The following is a 26,778-nucleotide window of genomic DNA, read 5'->3' as shown; positions in this document are numbered from 1 at the left end:
GCTTCCATTTGTGCATACCATAATGTTAGGTTATGTGGCCAGAAAGGCAGTAAATGCACAAGCAAGTCTGGAAACACATATGGTATTATCATGTCTGGGATTTCTATCATAGCTTGCAAATCTTAATTCACTTTTAAATTGAGTTGCTCATTTGTTGTAGTGCAGGATAAACCACACTGACATCACCAATGTCGACACTGGCATTTTTGTGCTGTATCTCGAAACAGATCAGTGAGCTGTTATCTCAGTGTGATCTTAGTAGGAATGGAAACTGATGCCGCTTAAAGTCAACAAGCCATTTCTTCCACAACCTCTTCAACTTCTGGGACACTCCATCTGTTGGTATTATTGCAGATTTGGTGATATGGTACACAAATGCACCATACTTTGAGCCTTCCCAAATGGCAGTGGCAATCATCCGATCGCAGGGCACAGTCACAGCGCCTATTTATATGAGACAGGAAGTCAAGCTGAAAGTATTTAATAGACACAGGCTCAGATTTGTGTATATTCCCATGGATCTCATTACACAGTAGTCAACCACCAACCTTGTTCTGTCTATCTGCAGTCAACAGTTCCTCTATAACAACACATGGCACACAGCATATGGAGCTGAATCTTCGACTGCGTCATGTGTTAACATGGGATTTTACAATTGTGGATGTCATGGAGACCATCATTGGGGCTAATTTTTTGGCATTCTACCACCTACTACCAGACATGGTGAATGCACAAATTGCTGACAGCATTACAGGCCTGATAGCTTTGCGTTTCTGACATGGTGCAGTGGTGCACATAGCCAACATTGTAGAAGCAGCCAGGTGTGATGGCAAGTTCGCCTACTACTACAGTTTCCAGCCCTGACTGCCCAACTGGGGTGCCTACATAGGTATACCACAACACCGTATCTCAAATTAAGACTACTGATGGTCTGCCTATCTTGTCTTGACCCAGATGTTTAGCTCGATGATTGCTTATCCATTGTGAATGTGGAATTTGATGCCATCCTGAAGGAGGGCATCAATCATCCATCCAGTAGTCCATGACCATCTGAATTTGACCTTGTACCAACGAAGGGTGATGCTTGGCATCTGCATGGAAACTATCATGCACTTAACACTCTAACAGACCTGACTAGAACTCAGTGCCTCTGTTAAGTGACTGTAATCATGCTTTATCCAGAGCAACCTTGCTCAGTAAGATTGATAGTGCTAAGGTTTTTACACAAATTGCAATGATAGAGGAAGATATTCCAAAGACAGCCATCATCTCACCATTTGGATTGTTTGAGAGCCTTTTTATGACATTCGGTCAAAGGAAGGCTGTGCAGACACGGCGAGGATTTATCAACTCAGTACTTGCTTTGCCTACTTAGGCAATATTCTTGTATTTATGTCTACTGCTGAGCAGAATAAATTTAATTGAAGTTTTTAAGTGGGTACAACAATAAGGCACAGTTCTCAAAACAGCTAAGTGCATGTTTTGTCAGCCGCAGTTCAGCTTTCTAGGACAACAGATTTCATCTGCAGGCTCACTATCAAAATGAAGCCATCCCACAAATTGCTCGATCAAACATTGCTAAAGAATTATGATGCTGCTTTGGGCATGCTAAACTTCTATCATAAACAAGTGCCACACTCGACTGAGCTACAAAAACTGTTGATTGCAGCACTCACTAGTCCAAAAATCAAGGGCAGCTCACTGACTCAGTCAACGGACTGTGCCTTCAAAGTGACAAAACAGAGCATAGCAGATGCAGCACTCCTTGCATACCCTGAGCTGGATGTACCCATCGCACCAGTTGTAGACACAAGTCAAATAGCTATAGCTGAAGCATTACAGCAGTTCCATGATGGTGTGGGGCTACAACTGTCTTTTTTTCTCACATAAGCTATTTCCATCATAGCAAAAGTGGAGTACATATGAGAGGGCAATACTTGTTATTTATGAGGCCATCAAGTAATTTCGACCACAACTGTAAACCAAAGACTTTACTGTTTATACAGACCATAAGCTGCTCACTTATACATTCTGGCAAAACAACAACAACCATTCGCCTTGTCAACATAATCAACTTGTATTTATCACCCAGTTTAAGATCAACATCAAACACATCTCTGGAATTGACAATGTAGTAGCAGATTGTCTTTCCTATGTCAGCAACATTTCAAACACTATTGATTTTGTGTGACTCACCAAGCCACAAGAGGTTGACCAGGAACTCCAGAATCTCCTCAAGGATACATCATTAGCCTTAGAGTTGCAACTTCTTGATGTTCCTGGTGCAGATGTCAAATTATATTTTGACTGGAAAACCTCATCCATTCTCACCAGCTACATTTCAACAGTGAACAGTTGACAGTATGCATAGCTTGTGTCATCCTGGCATCAGACCAACATTTCGCCTAGTCTCACAATGATTTGTTTGGCCTGGAGTTCAAAAAGACTATTGAGAGTGAATTCAAGAAGCATCAAGTGCCAGCAAAGCAAAGTTTTCTGCCTGTGTTTGCACCTGTGGGGCCTTCCCTGATTCAACTACACAATTTTCACATGTACATATTGATGTTTACAACCATTGCCTTCATCTTTTGGCCAACATTACATTCTAACAATCAATTGATTACCTCACTGGCCAGAAGCAGTGCCAATATTCAACATTTCCATAGAAACCTTACGCTATACACTTGTCGCAAGCTGAACTGCTTGATTTGGTTGCCCACTAGACATATCAATGGACAATGGCCACCTTTTCGAATCTGACCTTTCTGCTCACCTGAACAAATTCTACAGCGCTCTTCACCAAAAAACAACAAGTTACCAGTCAGCCATTAACAGTATTACAGAATGCTAGCACTATTCACTGAAGGCAGCACACACGTGTCATCATACCAATTGGATTACAGCTCTAACAATGGTCTTCCTTGCTCTAAGAAGTGCTTAGGAACCCAACTTAGATTCATCATTGACAGAGCTAGTTTATTGTGAAGTGCTATTCCTACCGAGAGAATATGTAGACATGAAGTCCTTCCATTTTTCTGACCACCATCATAGCAACTTCATTCGTCAGTTGAAGGGACACATTTTCCAGGTTTGCCCTAACCACCCTTCTCGACATGGGACATCTCCATCTATGTACACCATGACCAGGAAACCTGTATTGATGCCGTGTCTCCTACAGATTGTGTCAGACCATCCCTTCAACTGATTTACAAAGGTCCCATAGTGTCCTACAATGAGAAGCATGCACTGTTGATAAATAAGTAAATGGCAAGCCCACTGCCATCTCTAATGACCAAGCAAAGTCAGTAGGTGTGTTCCAGAAATTGCGATTGACTAAGGTATGATGACTTTGGCCACCAGCACCAGCACCTACATTATGCACAACACTCTCCGGATGACAAGTGAATTTCCTCCACATTTTCTGTAGGGTGGTCCACTTCCTCTGAGGGAGCTGCTGTGGTGACAGTTTAGTGATGATTTTGCCAAGAAATGAGATTGAAATCAGCTGCTGTGTGTGTTCAGGTGAGCTGTCAGAGTTCACACACTGCACTCCAGAGGCGCTAGGTTTTTTGTGTTGTGCTCTGTGGCGTTACAGCATCCCTTGACTGTTGATAGTTACAAACATGACATAGTAATTAGAGGCAGTTCATTTTTACTTCAGTCTCCTGTACAGTTACAGTTTTCACAATGTTATTCAAGTATCTGCTCTCTGTCATCAAACAATAAAGTTACTCAATTAAGTGATAAATCGGCATTTATTATGATGCATGATCCAGCTAAAGCACAGCACACAATTATAAGTTGGAACAGCTAACAATTAGAGGCTTCGACATCTGCCTTGTCAAAATCCCTGTGAAGTACTTGCCATGATCAGTCAGGCTCTATAACGATTTCATTATTCTTAATCAATAGTAGTCTCATGTTACTGGCTTGTAACAACCAAATCTCTCCTACTTTATCAAGATGTACAAGGTTTAAATTTTATTTACCACAAGGAATTACATGTTGACATTTTACTCTATACAACTTTCCATGATTGTGAATCTCAGATTTGTGATAAGTCAACATGTACAGAAATGAAGATCAGTCATTGCACAGGTAAGCCCGTTTGCTTTTGACTAATATAGAGAACACCTTAGCAGCATGACTCATCATCATTATACATCTTCATAATTCTGGAAGAAATGCACTCACACTTATCTTTGTGCCAATACTGTGAAAATACAAAGTTGTCTTTGTGACATGTGTGTCCCTCTCCTCCTCCCTCTACGTAAAGAAATAGTACAGGTCAGTCCTTCTATGAATCCACCTGACCTACGCATAAGTCATCCCTACTATTGGTCTGCCTATCCTTTGCTCTCCAGTATATATGGTGCAAATAATCCCTTCCATCGATTCACCAGACCAAAGACTAGACCACCCCTCCTACATGTCCACCCATCCTTAATGTCTCCCATACATAAAACTGGATCCACTCCACTTTAAAATTTGAAATTGTATGCACAGCTTATGACCCTTACTTTGATAATTTCCAACATCAAAGTTTCTCAGTAGCTTAGTGACTTTTACCTGTCTATTTAAAACAAAATTTTCCTGCCTCCTACATTCATACCATTTCTTTATGCTTCTTGAATTGCTGTAGCTCACATGTATGTTATCCAAGTGTTTCTCAACAAGTCTTCACTTACATGTACTTGTCTTTAAGGGCTGTTCATCAAGACATCATTACTTGTTACTAGATTATAATATTGTTCCTTGTTCCTTATTATTCACATAGTTGCATCCAACTTACTTCAAAAAGAAAAAAAATGGAAAAATTCAGGCAAGTGTACCTTTTATCTGTTATTTTTCCCTTTCAAATATATAGACAAATATTAGCAACAGATATTACAGTGTGGATACTTATATTCTGTTAAGAGCATGTCTTTGTTGGCTGTTATTTTTATTTAATCTTTTTTATTATTGTAACATACAAACCATTTACTTAATTGCTCTTAAGATTTGCATTCTTGGGTTAAAACACATAATACACTGATGGAAAAAATCCCAGTACCAATAAATAATGAATGCATAGTAATGAAATTTCAGGAATACATTTGTCTAGGTAACATATTTAAGCGATTAACATCGCAAGATGTAAGTGCCACAAAAACCATTGCAACTGTGAAATGCTGCTACATTAATAAATGGTGTAGCTGTCAGAATGTTGAATCTAAGCATGAAAATGTGTATGCATTGTAAATTTGAGGGATGAAGTCTCATGCCTGTTGCACATGGTTGGTCAATACAGGGACGGTTATGGCTGGTTGTGGATGATTCTACAGCTGTCTACTGATGTCCCATACAAGCTCGACTGGAGACAGATCCGATGATCAAGCAGGCCAAGACAACATGTCGACACTCAGTAGGGCATATTGGGTTATAACAGCCTAGTATGTGGGTGAGCATTATCCTGTCAGAAAGCTCCCCCTGGAATACTGTTCATAAATTGCAGCACAACAGATGGAATCATTGGACTGATGTGCAAATTTGCTGTCAAGGTGCGAGGAAAAATGTGAAAATGCTCCTGCTGTCATACAAAATCGGATCCCAGACCATTACTCCAGATGTAGGTACAGTGTCTAGGCTCCAGACAGACTGGTCACAAGTGCTCACCTGGCCTCCTCCTGACCATCACATGGCCATCACTAGCACCAAGGCAGAACCGGCTTTTGTCAGAAAACACAACAAACCTCCACTCTACCCTCCAATGAACTCTCACTTTATGCCACTGAAATCGCAAATGGTGTTGGTCTGAGTCAGTGGAGTGCACGCTACAGGGCTTCTGGCTCGGGGAGCTGTCCTTGAAATAACTGACTTGTAACAATTTGTTCAGTCACTGTGCCAACTGCTGCTAGAATTGCTGCTGCAGGTGCAGCACAATATGGCAGTAACATCCAGCTTCACCACATACCCTATTACCATGCACAGTGAGCTATTGATAATGGGATCTTCATCATCTTAAAGGCATTTCTTCTAGCACCCACCACTATGTTCATTCTGAAAGGTATCTAATGCTCAAGATCATTACAGTGCTTATATAAAGCAAATCTGATTTGCGTCCTCATAGTGGCGCTACTAGGCTATTAGCACTACTTTTATGCAACTGGTGTGAAAACTGAATATACTTCATCTTTCAGGTATAGCACACCTACCAACTTTCATTTATCTCGCACACCTCCTTCTGGGTGTTGTGATTTTTTTTCCATCGTGTATATTCACAATTATTGTGGTTTTCTTATATTCACACAAACCCTTCAAGTGCTAGTGCTTTCTTCTGAGATAACAAAAGTTTTTTCTTAGATTAATTTTGCTCCTCATCTGTTAAACAAGGCATCCACATTTTCTTATCAGTGATAACTCTAATGCCATCTATCGTGATCTCAGCAAAACAGTTCATGTTCCTTGCCATTCCATTTTCATGTACTTGTTAGTACATAACTTTCCATTTGTTCTGGTATTGTTGGCACCCTTCCCTCTCACATCATTCAACTGACATTACTGACAAATGCATCTTAACATAATACCCACAACCTTCTTGTCCATGCATTAAAAAATATCATTGTCTATGTCAAGATGTCTTTTGTGTGTTACCCCATTCCATCCTTGGTATTACATGTGAAACAGGTTATATTTGTCACAATATGGAATGGATAAATGAAGGGTTTCAGTGATAGAAATGTATGAATCTGGAAAGAAGGAAGAAGGAACCAGAACTCCTGTTGGAGAAAAATGAAAGGAAAATATAAGAATGCATATGTTAGGATTGAAGAAATAAAGAAGACAAGATTCCCAAAGACAGGCTCCCATACTAACCTCTACCCCAAGGTACACTTCCTGATAGGTTCCTCACCGAGATGCTGTGTGACAAAATGTTGGCATGCTCTACAGAATGGATCGTAACTACACCCCCATGAGTAGCTAGTAGAGATTGATAACTACATGCTAGTCAACATGTCTGTATGCAATGGCCCCTCACAATATTTCACCACTGTGAAGCGTATATATTGGACTGTAAGTCCCTCTGTACTTAACAGTTTGCATTACATGTTTAGCACCTTATATGACCAAATACCCCTATGAAAGATATACAAAACCGAATGACTGTTTATAAGAGAACGGGAAAAGAAGAAAATCCTATGTATACAATATAAAAAATTACTTTACATGTACTCAAATAGACCTTATAATCATTATTTTCATATTTCATACTCTTTATGTCCAAATAACAGGCTTTCGCTTTTACTTTCATGATGTAAAGTAGACCAGTAACAGAGGGATGTAAAATATAATCAACAGGATAATTAAAGACAAATAAATTGCTTCACGGAAAACTTAACATGAAGTAATGAAGCAGCTAACTTGGAACCTGGTGGTCATCGATCTGCCTAATCTGCAAAAATGGCACATTCTCTTGAAGTCTTAAATTTCTTTATTGTATCAATCTCATACAGTCCTATCTCTTGCTCCATTTTAGAGTCTACCAGAAACACTACTTGTGAATGTGGTACACGCATTATTCTAAAAGGTCCACAATATCTAGAAATGTTACCTCATCTCTTTCTTTACATTCGATCTTTGATGATAATCCTTAGCTAGTACTAATTCATCTGTGTTAAAGAAAGGTGCATTTGCCTTTTCATTATATTTATTCACCCAGAATTCCACTTGCCTATGTAGACTGTCATCTGCTATCCTATGTAATTCTTCTAATTCTATGGCCATTTGAATATTTTTAATATAGGTTCTCCAATAAACTTTTTATTCATCACCTCCACTGGTGATAGTCCTGTAGAATTTGTGAGAATTCGTATATTATCATCTAAAACCCAGGAATCCTCTGAGTCCAAGTAGTATATCTTTCAGAACAATGCATTCTCCATAACTGTCCTATTTCTTTCGTTATACGTTCACAAGGGTTCAATTGCGGATAGTATTTTGCTACTGTCATATGTTTAACACCCTCCTAAGCTAGAAATTCCTTAAAACTGTTACTTGTGAATTGTGAGCCATTATATGCTAATAATCTGTGTGGTTTACTTATTTCTACAAAGTATTCTCTTAAGCAGTTTATTACTACCGAGCAAGGTGGCGCAGTGGTTAGCACACTGGACTCGCATTTGGGAGGACGACGGTTCAATCCCGTCTCTGGCCATTCTGATTTAGGTTTTCCGTGATTTCCCTAAATCGTTTCAGGCAAATGCCGGGATGGTTCCTTTGAAAGGGCACGGCTGATTTCCTTCCCAATCCTTCCCTAACCCGAGCTTGCACTCCGTCTCTAATGACCTCGTTGTCGACGGGACATTAAACACTAACCACCACCACCAGTTTATTACTCTGGCCACTTTTTCTTGTTTATTTGGATATAGTTTTATATATTTCAACCAAAATTCAATAAGGACAAAAATATATGTTACCCCTCCTCTACCTTGTTTTAATTGGCCAAAAAAATCTGCTGCACTAAGATCATGCAAAGCTTTAGGAATTATGAGGTACAATTTGTAAGATAGTTTAATATTATCCTCCTCAAATTTTTGGCATACCTCACGTGTTCTTCATGTGCTCCTTACATTTCTATTTAGATTTTTGATTCATAGATTTGATATATTTACGTATTCCAAAATGCAAATTCCTTTGTGTATGAGCCATAGGAAATCGTTTGCTACTGTTTGTGGAATACATAACTTCCACTTGACTTTGCTCTCCCATTAATTCCTAAATAGAGCATCTTTGATTATTGACCACATAGAATTTTCTTCTAATAATGGTATTGTCTGTTCACTTCATTGTCATTTTTCCTGAAAATAGTCACTAACCCTTACATCTTGTTTTATTAATAACGCTAACATCTTACCTCATCACGGATAGAAATTGCAGCTAAGAATTTCATAGAAAAAAATGAATATTTTATACACTTAATCTCTATGTGATACTCCTGAAGGAATGCATTAATCTGTTATCACATTAATCTCCTATGTAGCAATCTACTTTCAATACTATGATCTTAGAACCCCAAATTAGCATCTGAATCTTTTGTTTGCTCTATATAACAACCTGTTCTCTATTGTTGTATATTTGAGTTCACATTTATTTAAGACTTGTACTAGCAAAAGCTATGGTTTTATGTTCCCCCATCTTACGATCCTGTTAATATTGGAACAGTTCACAAGCTACTGAAGTATAAGAAGCTATTTCATCAGATAATAATTGGGAATTCTGCTAACAGGATAGACATTTTAACCATCAGTAATATTGAAAGAAATGTTTCCAATCAGATTTTGTATCTATAAATTCAAGATCTACCATAAACAACTAACTCAATGATAAAAAAGGGGCAAAGGAATAACGAACAAAAGACCAAAGTTTTGAAGTTACTATCTATATTACATTTAATAATGTATTAATTGTAATTGGTGCCCATTTGTTGACAATCACAAAACTTACTTTTCTTTATTGGTCCAGTGACTGTGTCTCTAATGAGATCAACCAAGGCACATATTAGATCCAAGACCTTGAAGATAAAACATAAGGCCTGTCCTACATACACAATTGAGCAAAGCCAAGAGAAAAGAGGTCCAAGTGCAGCCACACAGTCAGAAATGGCTGGCTCAAATACACGCATGCAGCGTTCAAATGGGGTTCCAAGTTCCTTATTGCAGATGTTGATAATACTACCTAACCAGCTTGCAGCGCTCTTGATGACTTGCACTACAACAAGTTATGAAAGTTAAAATAACTTGAACCAATATATTTATAAATAATTTTGTCACTTTAACACATGAAGATTTTAGTAGCACATAATATCAATAATTTAGCAATGACTTATTTCCTACACTAAAATTAATATGAGAAAAATTATTCATTCAGCATATAGCAGGAATAATGAACAGTACAAAGAGACATACAGAAGGCTTGTGACAATGTAGTGCTGTTTTCAATCGTTGTTTTTTGTCAGAGGCACACAGATGCCATGCACTTTTGTGATGCTACAGTCTCCCTTGAGTGAATAAATTTGCCAATGGAGTGGGCAGGGTGAATATTAAAGTTGCACACCTTAGGACAGGTGAGAGGCTTGAAGACGAAGAAACAGCAGAAGATGGGGCTATGAATATGGGAGTAGACACTCCTTCCTCATTTTGCAGTGCATCAGTTTTCACAGTAATTGTATCAGCTGCAGCAGTACTTGGTACGTAACTAGCATGTAGTTTACTTTTACTTATTATGTGCAAGAGGTAGCAAATATAAAATATGTTCTTGTTTTCATTTTGCTTTAGTGATTTATTTTGTACTTTCTTTGGTTGTTGTGTGTTTTTAAGAGATAGGCTCTAGTGTATAAATTTTGCAGTGTGGCTCCACACCACCACATGTGCCATTGTCACCTAATTTGAACAAATAGGTGACCATTTGAAATGTAGTCCAGTAGATCACCAATCAAGTTTAGCAGCTTCACAAACAGCAGTCACAGTACTTTGTTTGTACAACACATTTGGTTTGCCTTATACATTCTGCCTGACCAAAAATGTGATGCACTCAGATGGGGTGGAAGAAATGAAATGAAACTTCACAAGTTGAGAAGCTATGTAACTTTATTGTAGTGATCATAAAACTGAGTCAAATCTACAAAGAACTTAGCAGCTTGAGCCCACTTTTCAGCACAACACTGTGCCCCCTCTAGCCTAGATGCTTTCACTGATTCAGTTGAGAGGGGTGTCACAAAAGCATTGCAGCCTGTCCTGAAGCAAACTGACACACAATTGTTGTAATTGGTCCACAATTCTGGCTCTCGGAGATGTAGTGTGAGTTGGTCCCACACATGTTCTATGGGGGAAAGATCTAGGATTCTTGGTGGCATGTGTGCACTGTCATGCAGATAGTTCATAGAGACATATGCTGTGTGTGGACAAGCATTGTTCTGTTGAAAAGTGGCGACATGACACTGTCAATTGACAGGTAAAACTTAAGGACACAGGATGTCCATGATGCACAACTGTGCCATTGAAGTTCCCTCAATCGCTACCAGCCCTGAGCTGAAGTCATACCCGATATCTTCCCATACCATGACACCAGTGGAAACACCACTGTACCTCTTCAAATCATTGGAAGAATGGAACCTCCTCCCAGATCACATCATACTAGGTGAGATGGTGCAGAACTGCAATCATCACTGGACACAAATTGATGCCATTCATCAGCATTAAAAGAACATGGCACAGAACTTTCGTGTAATCTATTCTTGAGTACTGTTCAAATGTTTGGGGACCCCCTACGTTGGATTACAAGAAAGCATTGATGCAATTCAGAGATGTGGTGCTAGATTTGTTACCAGTAGGTTCAGTCAACATGAGAGTATTATGGTGATCCTTCATGAGCTCAAATGGGAACCCCTGGAGAGAAGATGACTTTCTTTTCATGAAGCACTATTGAGAAAATTCAGGGAATGGCACAAGCAGCTGATTGCTGAATCATTATACTGTAGCCAGTGTACATTTTATGTAGGGTCAATGAAGACAAGATACGTGAAATTCGTGCTTGCACAGTGGCATATAAGCAGTAAATTTCCCCTTGCCCTAATTATTAACGGAACAGAAAAATGATTAATAGTGGTACAAGGTACCCTCTGATACGCACCATGCAATGGCTTATGAAGACTGTACATAGATGTAGATGGTTCCTGCTCACAGTATTACTCCAAGGACAGCCATCTGTGTCGTGGTGTTAACAACAGAGCCATGTGCAGTGGATTGCTGGCCCACTGCAGTCCACTACAGGCAGGTTGGCCTGTTCCAGGTAGGTTGTCAGCTCACTGGCCCGCCAGCCCGCCTCAGTCCAGGTCAGCCCCATGCTGACACCCAGCTGTGGCTAGCATGTTCAGCCATCCAGCTTGCCCATCTGTTGCTTGCAAGCTGCAGCCAGGCCCGGGCTGCAATGTTTGCTCCCTAAGCTACATTTACAGCACTCATATCAACCACATCCTTAAGGGTCACAAAGTTCCACATAACCTACCTAGGTGTGTAGGGCAATCCAAGATTGCAAGATCTATTCTGCTAAAGCATAAACAGTCAGAAGTACTTTTATATTCCGATACAATGGATTTAGTGAAATATAATTAAAAAATAACTATCACAAAACATCACATCTGTAAGAAGCAAGAAGTAGAAATCTGAGAGCTCATTTTTTAGGTTTCCATCCTCAATCGGTAAAATTGGGACCTCTATTTGATCACTTTGTTGTCTGTCTGTCTCTCTGCTATCTGACTGTTAAGAGAACAGCACTTGCAACTGATGGCAGAACGGTTCTACTGATAAATGAAATTCGTGCTTGTATGGGGGCATATTGGCAGTAATTTTTCCCTTTCCCTATTTGGGAATGGAACATGAAAATGATTAGTAGTGGTACAAGGTACCCTCTGATCATGTATGAATCAAGTTGAAATTCACGCACACGCTAGAACCTATGGTCTCTAGGTGATGTAAAATATCGGACCTTCTATGTCAGTGCAATCAAAAGATACAGCTATTTATGTCACATATTTTGTTGTCTCGCCAGTATTGATATCAATAACAAACAAAAAGCATTGAAATGATTGATTCCCAGGATGGATGAACTATCTATATACATAATTAATTTTGTTCAGAATCCTCAGTGCATGAATGCTACTCGCACTTATCTGGATTTTTCTTGTAAGATTTTTGCACCAGATTAAGCCTGAAAAAAATAATGAAAAATACGTGTAGCTATGATTTTGCATTTGGTGCATATAACACCATATGTTTCTGGAAATGAAATTTAGCTAAGATATTGAATTTTCCTTTAGACTTTCCAGGAGGTCTCTATGTGTTTCTAATCTCAAAAAATTGGAAAATATGTATCATGTTCATTCCTGAGCAATCATGCATGAGAATGAAACATTAATAGCGTACCTCATATCTCTTAAATTGCTCAAGATATCAAAACGAGATTTTAGCATGTGATAGCACACGATGAGGAGAGTATTTTGCCTTATTGTTAACATATGGATTTTTCTAATCTACATAGATGTAGCCAAAGCTACAGTTTTTATTTACTTATTTTTTTCAATCCAATACTGTCATTTGTAAAAAAAAGTCACTGACCACTAGTGAAAAGAGAATCTGATAGCAGGAAAATTAATGAAATTTCTTCTCTTATGTCACAGCAAATCAACACAAAAAGGTTTTCTCTATTCTGTAACCCAACCTATCTTTAATAATGACAGCTGGGAATGAAATTTACAGAAGGATTTTCTCTCTACATCTCAGTATCATTTGACATATGAAAAAGTACAGCAAACACTGTACATCTTTCCATTCCCGTCCCTGGATAGAGTGAGGGAGTGAATCTTCTAACTACAAATATCTTTCAATTCATCAGAAATACTGAATTCGGTGAATAGCTGGCAAGGTTCTGCAAGTTGTTGATGAGTTCACAGCTTCAGAATTATGAAACAATTTTATTAGGTCAGTTCTACTCTGCAGCAAAAATGCGGAGTAGTTCTATCAGAAATAACAAATCTGGTGCCTGTCTGTCTGTGGAAAACAAAGTCACAAAAACATAATATTCATTACTTTATGAACTGCTTGAGACTACTCATTAATGTTAAAATCGATTATAAATATGTATAATCTATCTTTAATAGATCAATAGACAATTAATGAGAAGAAGGTTGGAACAAAAATATAGTATGCTATTTGCTGCAAATTACTTTCATATTTCTCACCTGAAGAAGAGACAGGAAATCCTTTCTTAAGTGTCCATTTCAGTCGCACACTATTAAAAATATGATGTGTTATGATATTCTCCCAAAACTGCAGCATAATTGGCATGTTATTTTTGTCTGAATTGTTAACCTTTTCTCATTTGAAGCAGCATCACCAGTTATGAGTAATGCTATGTTTCTCTTTTTGAGAGGTTTAATTTTGCTTCTTTTGCCAAAATGCAGTGTAATTTGGACAAACTTGCCTTGCAATAGCTGTTGTGACATAATTCCAAACAAGCAATTGGTGGCTAGAGAGGTCTATGAAGTCTTTCACAATGGTGTACTTAGGTAAAAAGTACTCTGTTAACATGATGCGGCACATCTGAATAAAACCAAAAGCTTTTGGAAGTGGAGGCTATCATTTAAAGCTTGAGACACTTTCAATCCATAAATCCTCCTGAGGTATATCCTCCGAGTACTTCTTTCCTTTGGCTACCTGAATGTCCTGATGTTGATCAATAATATACACAGTAACTTCCCAGTCTTTTATTTGTGACAGAACAATGTTCACAGTGCATGTACATTTACACTCACAAGGAACCCCTCAAGTGTGAGGTTGCAAAAGGCCAATGATGTTTATGGGATCTGACACCCCATATTTTCTGTACATGAAGTGCAGAAGATACAGGACAAATCATGTTATCCATGACAATACTCTTTTAGAGCAAACCATCCCTTCTGAAAAGTGTGTGACATTGCAATTTGTAGCATCTGGAATCATTGGACACAATTCAGCCTCTGGATGTTTGCATCTTTCATGTCTATATAACATATTATCACACTTCCTGAAGTTATGCCTTAAAGGATAGCCAGTTTCACAGTAAATTCCATGACAGACAGTAAATTCCATGACAGACTGTTTTACATTAGGTTACGTGCCATCACATTCCATAAGTTCTCATCATCCCTTTACACCAATATGATTCCTTTTGCATTAGATGCCTCGCTGAAAGTCCTGCATGGTTTGTAATTTCCAAGGAGTTTGTCTTCAATCTTGATGATTTTTTGTGATCACTGTGACATGCCATTTTTCATTTGGTGTTCACAGTGCTGGTGTTTGTGCAAGTTAATGGTTTGTTTGGAACATTTCTTGACTGTTGATGATGTCCATTTTGTGAAGTGCTATACAACATCCCCTAGAAGGTCAATCTCTACAACTCTCAGACGCTCATTCTCTGTCATCCTATTGATGCTCACAGTGAGTCATTAGCAGCTAATATTTTTCCCATCCAATTATTAACACAACTCTTTCAAATGAGTCTTACTAAAGACTGAACTTGCGACCTTGCACTCAAGGGATTACTTGTCAGTGTAGTAGCTCTTGGTAGATAAATTCCACCACACACCAGCCAACTTAAACAATACTAATTAAAAATAATTAACGAAAACTGGTTCTATGTGTTGAATGCTACTGCATTCAAAATTGTAATGGTAGCTATCCTTTTTTTTAATCAATCAGATTTTTCAGCTGACACAGATAAAAAAAATCTGTGAATGTGCTGTATTCTCTGTGGATCAGGGCACACCATTTCCACCAACTTCCTGGGATGATGACTGGAGAACCACATGCTGAACCAAGTAGCAGTTTCACATCACAAGCCTGAGATGTTCTCCTTGTAATTTCTGCCACCCAAGCTCATACAGTCAGTCACAACATGTAAAACATGTTTACGATAACTGTTGGTTTATTTTTCATACATTTAACTTGGATATCCTCAACAACTATGTTTACCAGACCATCACACCTTGTGTTAGGTGCAAATAAAATGAAATACTCGTGGACTCCCACAACTTAATTCTCACAAGGCACTGCAAGAAACTGAATGTTAACAGTTTGTTTTAAGAAAAAAAAGAAAGAATTCTGATGATCAGTAATTTGTATTTCTTCTTAACGTTGACCAAGTCAGTGACAGTTCAAGGTAGTGCACAGGTAAGTGGTCTGCCCATCTGAAGACGAGTGGCACTGTCTCCTTAAGCTTGTGGGTCACTCGGCAAGTGCAGCCTCCAGCGTTGCAATACACAAACTGCTATCTGCTCGGCAGCATGCTGATCAGGTCAAGTACAGCAGAGCCCAGCGTACTGGCCTGGGACAGGCGGGTCCTCGCAAACTGGGCTGTACTGGGCCACAGCCACTAGGGGAGCTGGCCTGTCCAAAGTGGGCCAGCTCTTGTTGTGGTGCATAATGCACGCCTCTAGTTAACACCAGCCTATACAATGGGCAGTATTTCCATAGTCCAGCTGCTGGTAGAGTCCAACTAATGGTGCAAGATCTCACATGAATGTTGCAGTGTGTCTGTTATTGTTCTTGGATGGCTGGTGCAGATGTGAAAGGTTTATGAGGTGCATGGTGCACAATATAAGCATCGTCTTGACAACAAGTATAATTGCCCTCACTTTCCCAAGCTGTCCAAATCAGGGCACTGTCATACCCGAATGTCCCACAAATGTGGATATTGCATGATCAACCAACCAGACAACTTAAGACCAATCAAACCCTTTTCTAACGCTGTCAGATGCTGATAACACTGTGTCAAATGAGAGCACAGCATCTCCACATCCTTCACAGTAATCACTCAACATCTGATACTGTTCATGCCTCTTATATACCCTACAAGTCCTAGCAACAGCACTAAACATGAGCAACACCAATGCACTCTGATGGCTGTTCTGGTTGCTGCAGAGAATTGCAACTCTAATAATTCATATACCTGTTGACGCTATGTATGTGTACAAAATTACATTGACATCTGACTACATCTCCTGGGTGGTTCACCATTTTTGGCAGACAGAGTATTACATGCTGTCAGTTGATCAGATTCTTTCACATGTGTAACAATGACCATTTCTGAATGCAGTGGCTGCAGCCAGCTCATACTGGTGCCAAAATGATGGTTGGTTGGTTGATTTTGGGGAGGGGAGCAAACAGCGAGGTCATCAGTCCTATCAGATTAAGGAAGGATGGAGAAGGAAGTCAGCCATGCCCTTTCAAATAAACCATCCCAGCATTTGGCTGAAGTCATGATTTAGGGAAATCACCAAAAACCTAAATCAGCAAGTCCAGTGTGCTAACCACTGCACCATCTCGCTAAATGATGCCTGTTACTTAGGTTCATAGGACATCCCCAGCTCCCTTTGGCAGCTAAAGTGCTGAAGAAGTTACCCTCATTCACAAGATTTAAGCACAGTTCATGCTTTTTAGTGCCATCCTCAGGTCCAACTGCAATTTACAGAAAGTTTTGCCATGGCCTCCACGGACAGGAGGACTACTCTTATAGCACTAGGGCAAGATGGACTGAATTGGCTGAATTTCAATGTCCTACCACAACTTTGACTACTTTTTGTAATCCTTCAAAATAAGATATCCTGTACAAAGTTACTCTGGCCATTCCAAAAGTGATATTCTGACACTCATCGTATCAATGAAATAGCTCAGTCTATCCTTATGCAACTTCTAATTAATAGTTCATTTCCCCACATGCCTTATCCTTGTTGGGCACCCAGCATAGCCACCATGCTACTAGTTAGCACAATAGGTATGGCTGCATCAAAACCATCACTTTTCCTAGCAACAACAGCTGTTTTGAAATGCTCAAACATATGATTTCATCCTAAGACCCTCCTAGCCTCAATAATCTATTCCTAGGCTCTATAATCTATTGCCTTTCAGTCATAAGGTTTACAATCTATATTGTGTGTAAACAGATACATGAAGAGTGAGGTCTAAGTGCTCAGATAATAACTCTGATAAACTGTAGTAATGACAGTCACACAAATTAAGTATAAGGCTTACACTCTAATTTACATACAAAGCATTCTGGCAATATGTGATATACAGGTACTGCATAATAAGTTCACATAGTAATGCTTAAAATTAACCACAGATCATAAAGTATTCAACACTGTCAAAAAATTCTGTAACGAAGAGAAAGAGATATCAAAAAGATTAAGTTTTAGCTGTCTTCCTTTTTTTTAATTTATTCATATCCCCAATGACTGATTCGGCATGAAATGGATTTATTTATTCATTTATTTGGTATGCACTTTCCATGGATTCACACACGTGAGTAATTTGCTTGGATGTGGAATGTGTCAATACAAATGCAATAAATACTACAGAATTATAATAACATAGTACAATAATAGTCAATTTTTCTTATTTATTAACTAGCATTTATCTAGTATTGTAATTCACTGTCTAATATTACCATAGTATTGTATCTTTCATCTAATAACTGAATAACAAGATATACTTTTTTATTCAAGAAGTGCATTAAGGTGTATATAGGAACTTTTAATTATATCTGGAAAAGAATTCATCTACGGACTACAGTGGATGGTCAAGCAGGTATGCCTTTAACGTACAACTGAATAGCATTTCATTTTCTCTGCACATTTAAGTGTGTGCCTTTGTCAGAAAATGAGAGTGCACACACTTTCACACAATCACTCAGACACAACCCACGCACACATGACCACTGTCTCCGGCTGCTGCAATGACAGTCTCTAAGAATCAGATCCACACAAACCACTCCTCATGCCTCCCTGCCTCTCGTCGGCAGCTGCTTGGCGAGTGGCAAGAAGTGGTGGCAGCAGTGACTGCAAGCTGAGAGGAATGGTAGGAAGGGGAGAAGCAGTAAGAATGATGGAGCAGGGAAGCAGTGAATGTACTCAGCTGCGCCCTGCCAGTGACACTGCATGACATCTCAGTAAACAAACCATTTCATCTACTGAGACAAAAATGAGATTTTTTCAGTGTTTTGTTTTCAAGTTTCCCTCATATTTCCTGACATGTTTCAAATTCCATGATTTCCAGAACTTGTAGCAACCCTGTACGGAGTGCTGTAAGTCTGGTTTTGTTCTTTTTGTTTGCAACAAAATACTCCTGTTGAACAGTGATAGTCATACTTTCATTAAAATTGATGTCAATTGAAGTTTTTGTGAAGACCATTCTCTTCTACTCTGCTCGTTTTGTACAGTTGTCTTCACCATAACCATCAAATACCACAGTACAATTTCTATAATAATGTTTGAGCACATATGCTATGTACTGATTGCAGAGTGCAGAAATATTGGTGCCCCCATTCCATTTTACACCATGGAGAAAGAAGCCCCATCTACTACGTTGGCGCTGGTTTGTAGGTCCTGAGCTGCATAGTTGTCTTCTGAAAAAGCATTACAGAGAGAAGATTTCTTTCCTTTCCCCCTTCTTTAAAGAGAGACAATAAGAATGGAGATAATTCATTTTCCATAAGCTCTGCAACATCCTCATCAGTCTTTTTTGCAATGGCTGTTCTTTGGAAAAATGTCAGAAGGTCCACAGTCACTGTTTCACTGTGCACCTTTACAGTGTAGTTGGTACCATCCAAATACATCACCACATTCTTCTTAGACTGTTTTACATCACCAAAATAACAAACAATATAACACTGCATGGTTCTGGTGCCAATTTCTAGGGCTTCATAACAATTTATTTTTGAGTTTCAGATTGACTCTGTCAAGAGAGACATTAGTGAATCCATTTGTGGAAAAGGAGGATGGTCACTGAACCACTCATAGATCTTTGTGTGGTCTTGTCCATCCCTAATTTACCGTGAAACCCGGAGATCAACATGCTAGTGCCCACTTGAAAAAGTCACTCCAGTAGCTCCTCTAACGATGAACTGATGGTGGTTGCCCCAGGAGACCCTCCAACCCACTTTGCTAGGACAGAGTTAGTTAAGCTTCTTCCTTGTATCGAACAACCTGAGCATTTAATGGAGTGCATTCTGTTCTATGGTCATGTCTGACCAAACTCCTGCACAAGAAGATGCACTTCTATTTATGATGAAATAACCTTTAGCTGCAAAATCCTTGAACACATCTGGCCAGCTAGTTAATAATGCCATCATATCTCTCACATAAAGATGGGCACATTTTTCATACTGAAAGTGACCACATGCATGGAAGAATGGTATCACTTTCTGAACACATGCCAAATGGCCATTCCAATCACCACAATGTTCAAAATCTATGAACTTCTTCATTAATGAAACCATTTTAAAATACTGCAACCAAAAATCAGCAGTTGGTCTATTCTCCTTGAGACAAGCCAGCTCACTGTTAAATTTATTTAAAATTAATGCCAAACAATCACCTCCCTCAGTTTTTTATACAGTAAGATCTTCTTTATTGCTGAACATGCTGACAACACTCTTCTTTTCTTCTCTGAGACACTGGTATCTTCCAGAATTATGCGAGCTAAAACAGCTTGGACAAGTAATCATCCCCTAACACCTATGCTGTAAGCATGTCCAATTAACATCTTTTCAACAGAATTTACGGCACAAACTAAGCTTAACAGTTCTTTCAGCTCAGACCCTCCATTATGTAACTGATGCACCCCATGAACAACATGAGTGTATGAAATCCTCCGAATCTCATGAATATTATACCACACTGGATTTCTCAAGCCTTTACATATAGTGGCTGGTCGAAGGAACGAAACAAATTGCAGCACCTTGCTGCTGGCTACTGTTAGCAGTGTATTGTAAAGCTGTGTACACTGTGTCGTAGTCATTTGTTGGTGAATTAATGAACAGTAGGAAATTTTCTGCACTTCTTTCAGCATTAACTGTGGTACCAAGAGACGTCATAAATCCCTTCAGCTCAGGAACTGCTGATACTTGTGGAGTGACCTGCGAAGAATGAAGCCATTTAAAACATATCCACAGCATATCTGGCATGGTGGATGTTAATATGTCATATGGAATAGGATTCTTTCACCGAAGTGCAGTCCATGAAGACATGGAGTATACTAGGTACCATTTCCTCAGCTTCACTACAGAATTTGTCTCAGGGTGGAAAAACAGAAATATCATACGCCACCAGGGACTGAACATCTTATAAGATTATAGTGACAGCTGCCTTCACAATTCTTTTCCTTTCTGCTTGTTCATCTTTGCCCTTTGAAGAATACCATCCACCATTTAAAATGTTTTCGCCTGAACTACAAAAGCGCATGACAGTTTTTCTGGTGCAGGTTGTGCTGAAAACAGTGTTCCCATATTTTTCTCTCAGTCTGTCCTTGACTATCTTTATATGAGATAATGTTCCAGAAACTTGCTCCAACAACTTGTCTAAGGTGAACTGGCAGTCATCATTCTCCTCTATGTAACAGAATATTTCCTCCATTGATACATTAATTTCTTCATCCTCAGGGTGTCCACTCTGTCTAGATTTATGCACTGAACCTGTGAGGAACCTATTGTAGCAATCCTTGAGATACCTTGCATCTTCAGCATACAGATCGCCAACAGAACAGGTATGTCTTTGGATGGTATCTCCCCATTCATCCTTCCTCTCCTGTGCACAAACTAAAATTGTATTATCACAACTGAAGGATCCAACACTGTAAACCTTTCGGTGCCATTTTTTGGGCTTTTTCTTCTGTTTATCAAAAAATTCATCATCAATTGCTTCTTCACAAAACAGACAGTTTTAAAATCAAATTTTGCTTCAGCCGAACGCAATCATTTGACTTCAGCTGATGTTGAAGTCTGTTTCTCTGAAAGAGATTCTCTCACAAATCTTTTAATTGAATCTCCTCTAGTGTACTCTTTCCTGCAAAATGCATGAAAAACACCGCATGTTTTGTTTCTCAAACGTTCAGTTTTCCCATCTCTTCTCAAATAACTGACATTTAGCAACCCACATAGTTCTTTCCCACCGACATTGCGTAGGTCACTGACAACGTCACACTCACAGATCACACTTCTCTTCAGAAGGAAGAATCAAATGGCGAACTTAATACAATCATTATTTCATCAAGAAGACTCAAATCTGAGAGGAAATGAGGCAGTAACTATTAATTTCATGGACCATAGTGGTAATGGCGGACCAATATGTAAACAAAGCAATGGACAGCAACTGTGTTATGGTGTGGATACAACCACATACAGGGTGCCATGTACATTGAACAATATGGACACACACAGATGGAGCTGTTTTACTATCAGTGAGAGTTACTGGAAGAGATAGCCATGCTGGATTATACTGTGCCAGTTCACAATCTGACATTTCTGCCCACTTTGCATTATACTCTGCGACTGCTGGAGAGATGTGATGTGCGCTCCAATGACTCAACTACAATGATAGTAACTGCACAATCATGTAGAATGTGCATCAGGTGTTCAACCATGTCAGGAACTTTCGTCTTGTGAATCTGACAATTCACTGCCTCTTCAGAGAGTGATTAGTGCTGAAAAATGGAGAGTGCGAATCATTCCAAGGTTATCAGCATTCCAATACAGCCACACACAGACTTGGTTTCAAACAACTGAATTCATTTTACAAAGTTATGGAGTGATGGATGATACACATAAATTTCATAGCAGTGCTGAACAATTACGCCAAACATTCTCATACATTGGCAACATTATTGCCACTCCACCTATTCAAGCAAGTTTGATACAATAAAAAACGCATTACTGTCATGCCTGACACCTAAACAACAAATAGGCAAGTCCTTGTATGAAGCGGATATCAGAAGCACATTACGGAGAATATGGCTACTCAAGATTCTACTGCCTTTGCAAGCTATGCTTATTTCATGAGAGCATGAGGCTATAGACACCAAATTGCAGTAGTCTGTTAGACTCCATGCAGTAATGCAATTACTTAAGGAAGCAGATTCACATGTAAGAAATATTACTGATACTAGGCAGGGAGCCTTGTTACCATAGCAAGAGAGGAGTGGTTCCAGAGAATTAAGACACAAACTCGCACGAGGCTGGCAACATGCGATGTGAGGAATAATGCGATCCACAGACATGACGTGGAAAACTGATTAAACAAGCTTTAGCAGAAGCAGCGTACTACTCATGATAGAAAACTGTTCACCTGAGGTTCTTAGCCTCATGAGGACAGCATATGAACATATCATATAACAGCGGCACATCACTGAAGGACATATGCTGGTTTCATGACAAATTCAGAGCAAAAGCACATGGTGTTTTCCCTTGCAATTTCATGTAATAGCAACAGCAATGAACGACAAAACTCAGCAGACTGCAGCTACAAGGTGTAAAGGCCCAGGACAACAATTCATTTTCTCTGTTTAAGTCCCAAAGGATTTATGTGCCTGATAGGGGGTACGGTTATGGCTTTCTGGTAGACTCTGGTTCTGCAGTAAGCAGCGTACCATGGGAACATTCCCACTAAGACAGAAAACCAAGAAGGACATTACTACTTGCTGTTAATGACACCAGTGCATCACTGTGGAACATGTCATCTCACAATAGATTTTGGATTGCAGTGCACTTTTACATAGAATTTTGTGATAGCAGATATATCTGTGCCAATTACTGGGGCAGATTTCCTTTGCCACCACAAACTTTCACTAGATTTAGGTGCAACAGTTCAGGAAGATAAAAGAAAACTTTTGACAAAAATTGTAATCAATACAGAAGAGATTAGAAGATGTAATAGGGAATCGTCAAGAACAGTTGGACAGCATACACATGGGACTACCAGCCTTGCAGTATCAGAAGCAGCAGCCTCAACCTCAGGTGGAGCAGAGGTAATAGGGAATCGTCAAGAACAGTTGGACAGCATACACATGGGACTACCAGCCTTGCAGTATCAGAAGCAGCAGCCTCAACCTCAGGTGGAGCAGCATATATTGAAAGAGAGAAAATACACTGGTCAGTATAGTGCAAGTCACCAAGATCTAGATTTTACCTGGTATTGGCAAAGGGAAATATGTGGTCAATCCAAAATGCAGACAAAATGCATTTGGAAGTTTGTTCAGGGGACAAAGCATTACACTTATACATTGCAAGGTCCCTTAATCGATGCCAAGACAACAAGACTTGCACCAGATAGATGTCAGGCAACTAAACAACTGCAAACAAATTTTCGCTTCAGCATAGTTTGGCCTTCTGCTAGTAACTGGGCATTGCTGATCCATTTAGTACCTAAGAAGAACAGCTCTACAGTTCTTATAGATTGTGTGGAGCTTATAGATCATATAGCTCCTGTAATACCAGATAGGTATCCTTTTTCCAACTTACAGGATTTCTCACAAGTTCTGGGAAATGCAAATACGTTTAGCACGACAGATTCCAAAAGGGCCTACTGTCGAATTCCAATGGCACTAAAAGACATTCCAAAAATGGTAATTATCATGCACTTTGGCCTTTTTGAATTGATGCAAATGCCTTACAGCCAGACATGACAGTGTTGAATCAGCTCAATATTAGGAGAGTTTACATTTTGTTTTTGTTATCTGGATGCTGTACAGATTTTCTCGAAGTCAACAGAAGAGCATGAAAAACATCTAAAAATTATTTTTGACACTCTGAAGATACATCGTGTCATGGTCTATGAAGAGAAGTGTCAACTTCGGAAAAACGAGGTAACCTTTTTGGGTCATTCTGTAACTGAATCAGGTACTAGACCCACAGCTGATAGGATTGAAACTATCTGCTCCAGTCCTAGATCTACAACCTTCAAAGAGATGCAATGATTTCTTGGAACTGTCACCTTTCACAGGAGACATCTGCCTCAAGCAGTACAGTTGCAGGCACTTTTGACAGATGCCTTGACAGGTTGGTTTAAGGATTAAAGGGACCAAAGTATGAGGTCATGAGTCCCTCCTACCTGGAACAAGCAAAGCAACAAAACTACCCATCAAAGAAGGGCCTAGTGCTTGAATCCCAAGTAAAGAAAACCCCAAGGTATACTGAAGGTCAAAATAGCCTAGAAAAAGGACCAGGGAAGAAGGAAGGGGGGAAAAGAAGAAAAGAGAGTGAGGTGCCACATCCTGGGAGCAGCCAGAGGCCCTGAAGGGCAGGAACTCTGATGGGGGGCATACCACCCCACCTAACAATACACTGTAAAAACTAGTAACATGGACAAGCCAAGAGAAGTACACACACACACACACACACACACACACACACACACACACACACACACACACAAAAAAAAAAAAAAGCAGAGGATGAACACCAAATCAGACAGAATACATGAAAAAGGGAAAAGAGCAAAAGAATGGGTAAGGCAAGTGCTGGCGCAGACAGCCAAGCCTAGATAGCCATTGCTTGGTTGGGACAGAGGAGGCAGCAGGGCATCCTATCAACCCCAAAAAAGGCTGACAAAGCTAAGGTAATTGCCCTTAGAGAGAGTGGCTAAAACCCCATTCACAAACTAACAGTAATACGAGGTCAGCTACTGAGGCATCATCTGCTAACACCAGGGGTTGTGAGTCAGGAAGATAAAGAATCTGCCACAAGGTGGCCAGATTAGTACAGTCCATCAAAATGTGGACCTCCATCAAATGGGTAATATGACAACAGTGGAATGTATCCTCATGATGAAGGAGATGGCAGCCAGTTATGGCCAATGTGAAGCTGGCAAAGAACAATGGAATCCTTGTGAGAGGCCCGTACAGAGGATCTCCACAAATCTGTGGTCCCCATTATTGCCAGTAGTTTGTTTGGCAAATTCAGAGTGTGTCACTCTGTCTTCTAAATCCTTAAAACTTGAAAGCATAATACTGATCGAAAATCCTGTGCCAGAATACCAATTTCAAGAGGCAGCTTGCTGATAGCCACTTTGGCCAACCTGTCAGCAAGTTTGTTCCCAGGGGTTCCAATTTGATCTGGGGTCCAGACAAAGACCTCCATCATCCACATTGTTTGAGGGCAAAAAGGACATTCTGGATAGTCAGGATGACAGAATGCGATGGTAACACTGATCAAGAGCTTGTAAACTGCTTAGTGAGTCACTCCAGATGAGGAAGGACTCAGCAGTGCAGGAACAGATATGCTAAAGAGCACAAGAGATGGCTACCAACTCAGCAGTGGAAACACTGCGTTGAGAATCGAGAAGATTTGGCAGCGGAGGTCCTCAGGTGGAGCCAAGTCTTTCAGATCTTGTGACAGGTCAAGACAGGGCTATGCAGGGGGATGCACCATGGAGGTGTACATGACCATGCCCAGAGAAGAGTTGGGAGAGGGGAAAGATGGAGTTCAGAAAAAGGGACCAGATGCAGATGGCGATTGTAACTGCCGACATGGGCTGCTGTTGCAGGAGGCACATCTATGGGTCTGGAAAGAGGAAAAGGTAGTGTTGGTGCTAAGGAGGGCAGAGGATGTGGAACACATAAGCAATCAATTGTTGTTGGTGCAGAACCTGCATCGGTGGGACCTCTGCTTCCACTAGGACGCTCATCAGGGTGCTAGTGCAAAAGGTGCCAGTTGCCAGCCATAGTTGTGCCCCATGATGGTCCAGGCCCACCACCGTAATGTCGAAGGTGACACCAAGCAGTAAGCAAGACTTCCATAACATAGATGGGACTAGACCAATGCTTTATAGAGCTGTAACAGATTAGAGCAGTCTGTGACCCAATTGGTATTGCTGAGTCATCAAAGAGCATTGAGGTGCGATCAACATATATGCTATATATGACGAAGATGGGAAAGCCATGTAAAGGGCAAAAAAATGATGAGGGTCCACCACATTGAGGGGCTGGCTGTCAAGGCACAGATCCGGATGGGGATGCACTGTACAGTGACAACAGAAATGCATAATGCAGGTCTTGGCAACAAAAAATTGGAGACCTTAAGTAAGAGCCCAAGACGGTGTTCTGTGTATTGCTCCCTGCAGTCTGCATTCAGCGACATCCATCATGGATGAACAAAAATAAATGCAAAAGTCATCAGAAAATAAAGAGGCAGACATCATAGGTCTCACAGCCACCACCAGACTGTTGATAACCACTAAAAAGAGAGGGCAGCTCAAAACAGAACCCTGCAGAAACCAGTTCTCCAGCAGATGGGAGGCACCAACCTGTCCCTGAAAAGTGTGACATGAAAGAAAGTTCCATATAAAAATTAGGAACAGGTCACAGGGGCCCCACTCATGTTAGGTGGGAAGGATGTGGTGGCACCATTTGGTATCATAAGCTTTACGCAGATCAAAGA

General features: G+C 39.9%; 1 protein-coding gene across 1 annotated transcript in view; it reads right to left on the bottom strand.

The window, feature by feature from the left end:
- LOC126455618 (DC-STAMP domain-containing protein 2) overlaps positions 1 to 26,778 on the bottom strand; it is a 315,015-nt gene that overhangs the window by 205,843 nt on the left and 82,394 nt on the right. The window contains exons 6-7 of the mRNA XM_050091384.1: positions 13,775 to 13,891; positions 9,484 to 9,747 (exon numbers count right to left, since the gene is read on the bottom strand). Coding sequence (XP_049947341.1) covers positions 9,484 to 9,747; positions 13,775 to 13,891 — 381 coding nt within the window. The remainder of the gene's footprint in view (positions 1 to 9,483; positions 9,748 to 13,774; positions 13,892 to 26,778) is intronic.

The sequence above is a fragment of the Schistocerca serialis genome, chromosome 1, assembly GCF_023864345.2.
Source record: "Schistocerca serialis cubense isolate TAMUIC-IGC-003099 chromosome 1, iqSchSeri2.2, whole genome shotgun sequence".
NCBI classification, from domain to species: domain Eukaryota; kingdom Metazoa; phylum Arthropoda; class Insecta; order Orthoptera; family Acrididae; genus Schistocerca; species Schistocerca serialis.
Note: the sequence above shows the minus strand (reverse complement) of the source record. Positions and strands in the feature narration are given on the sequence as shown.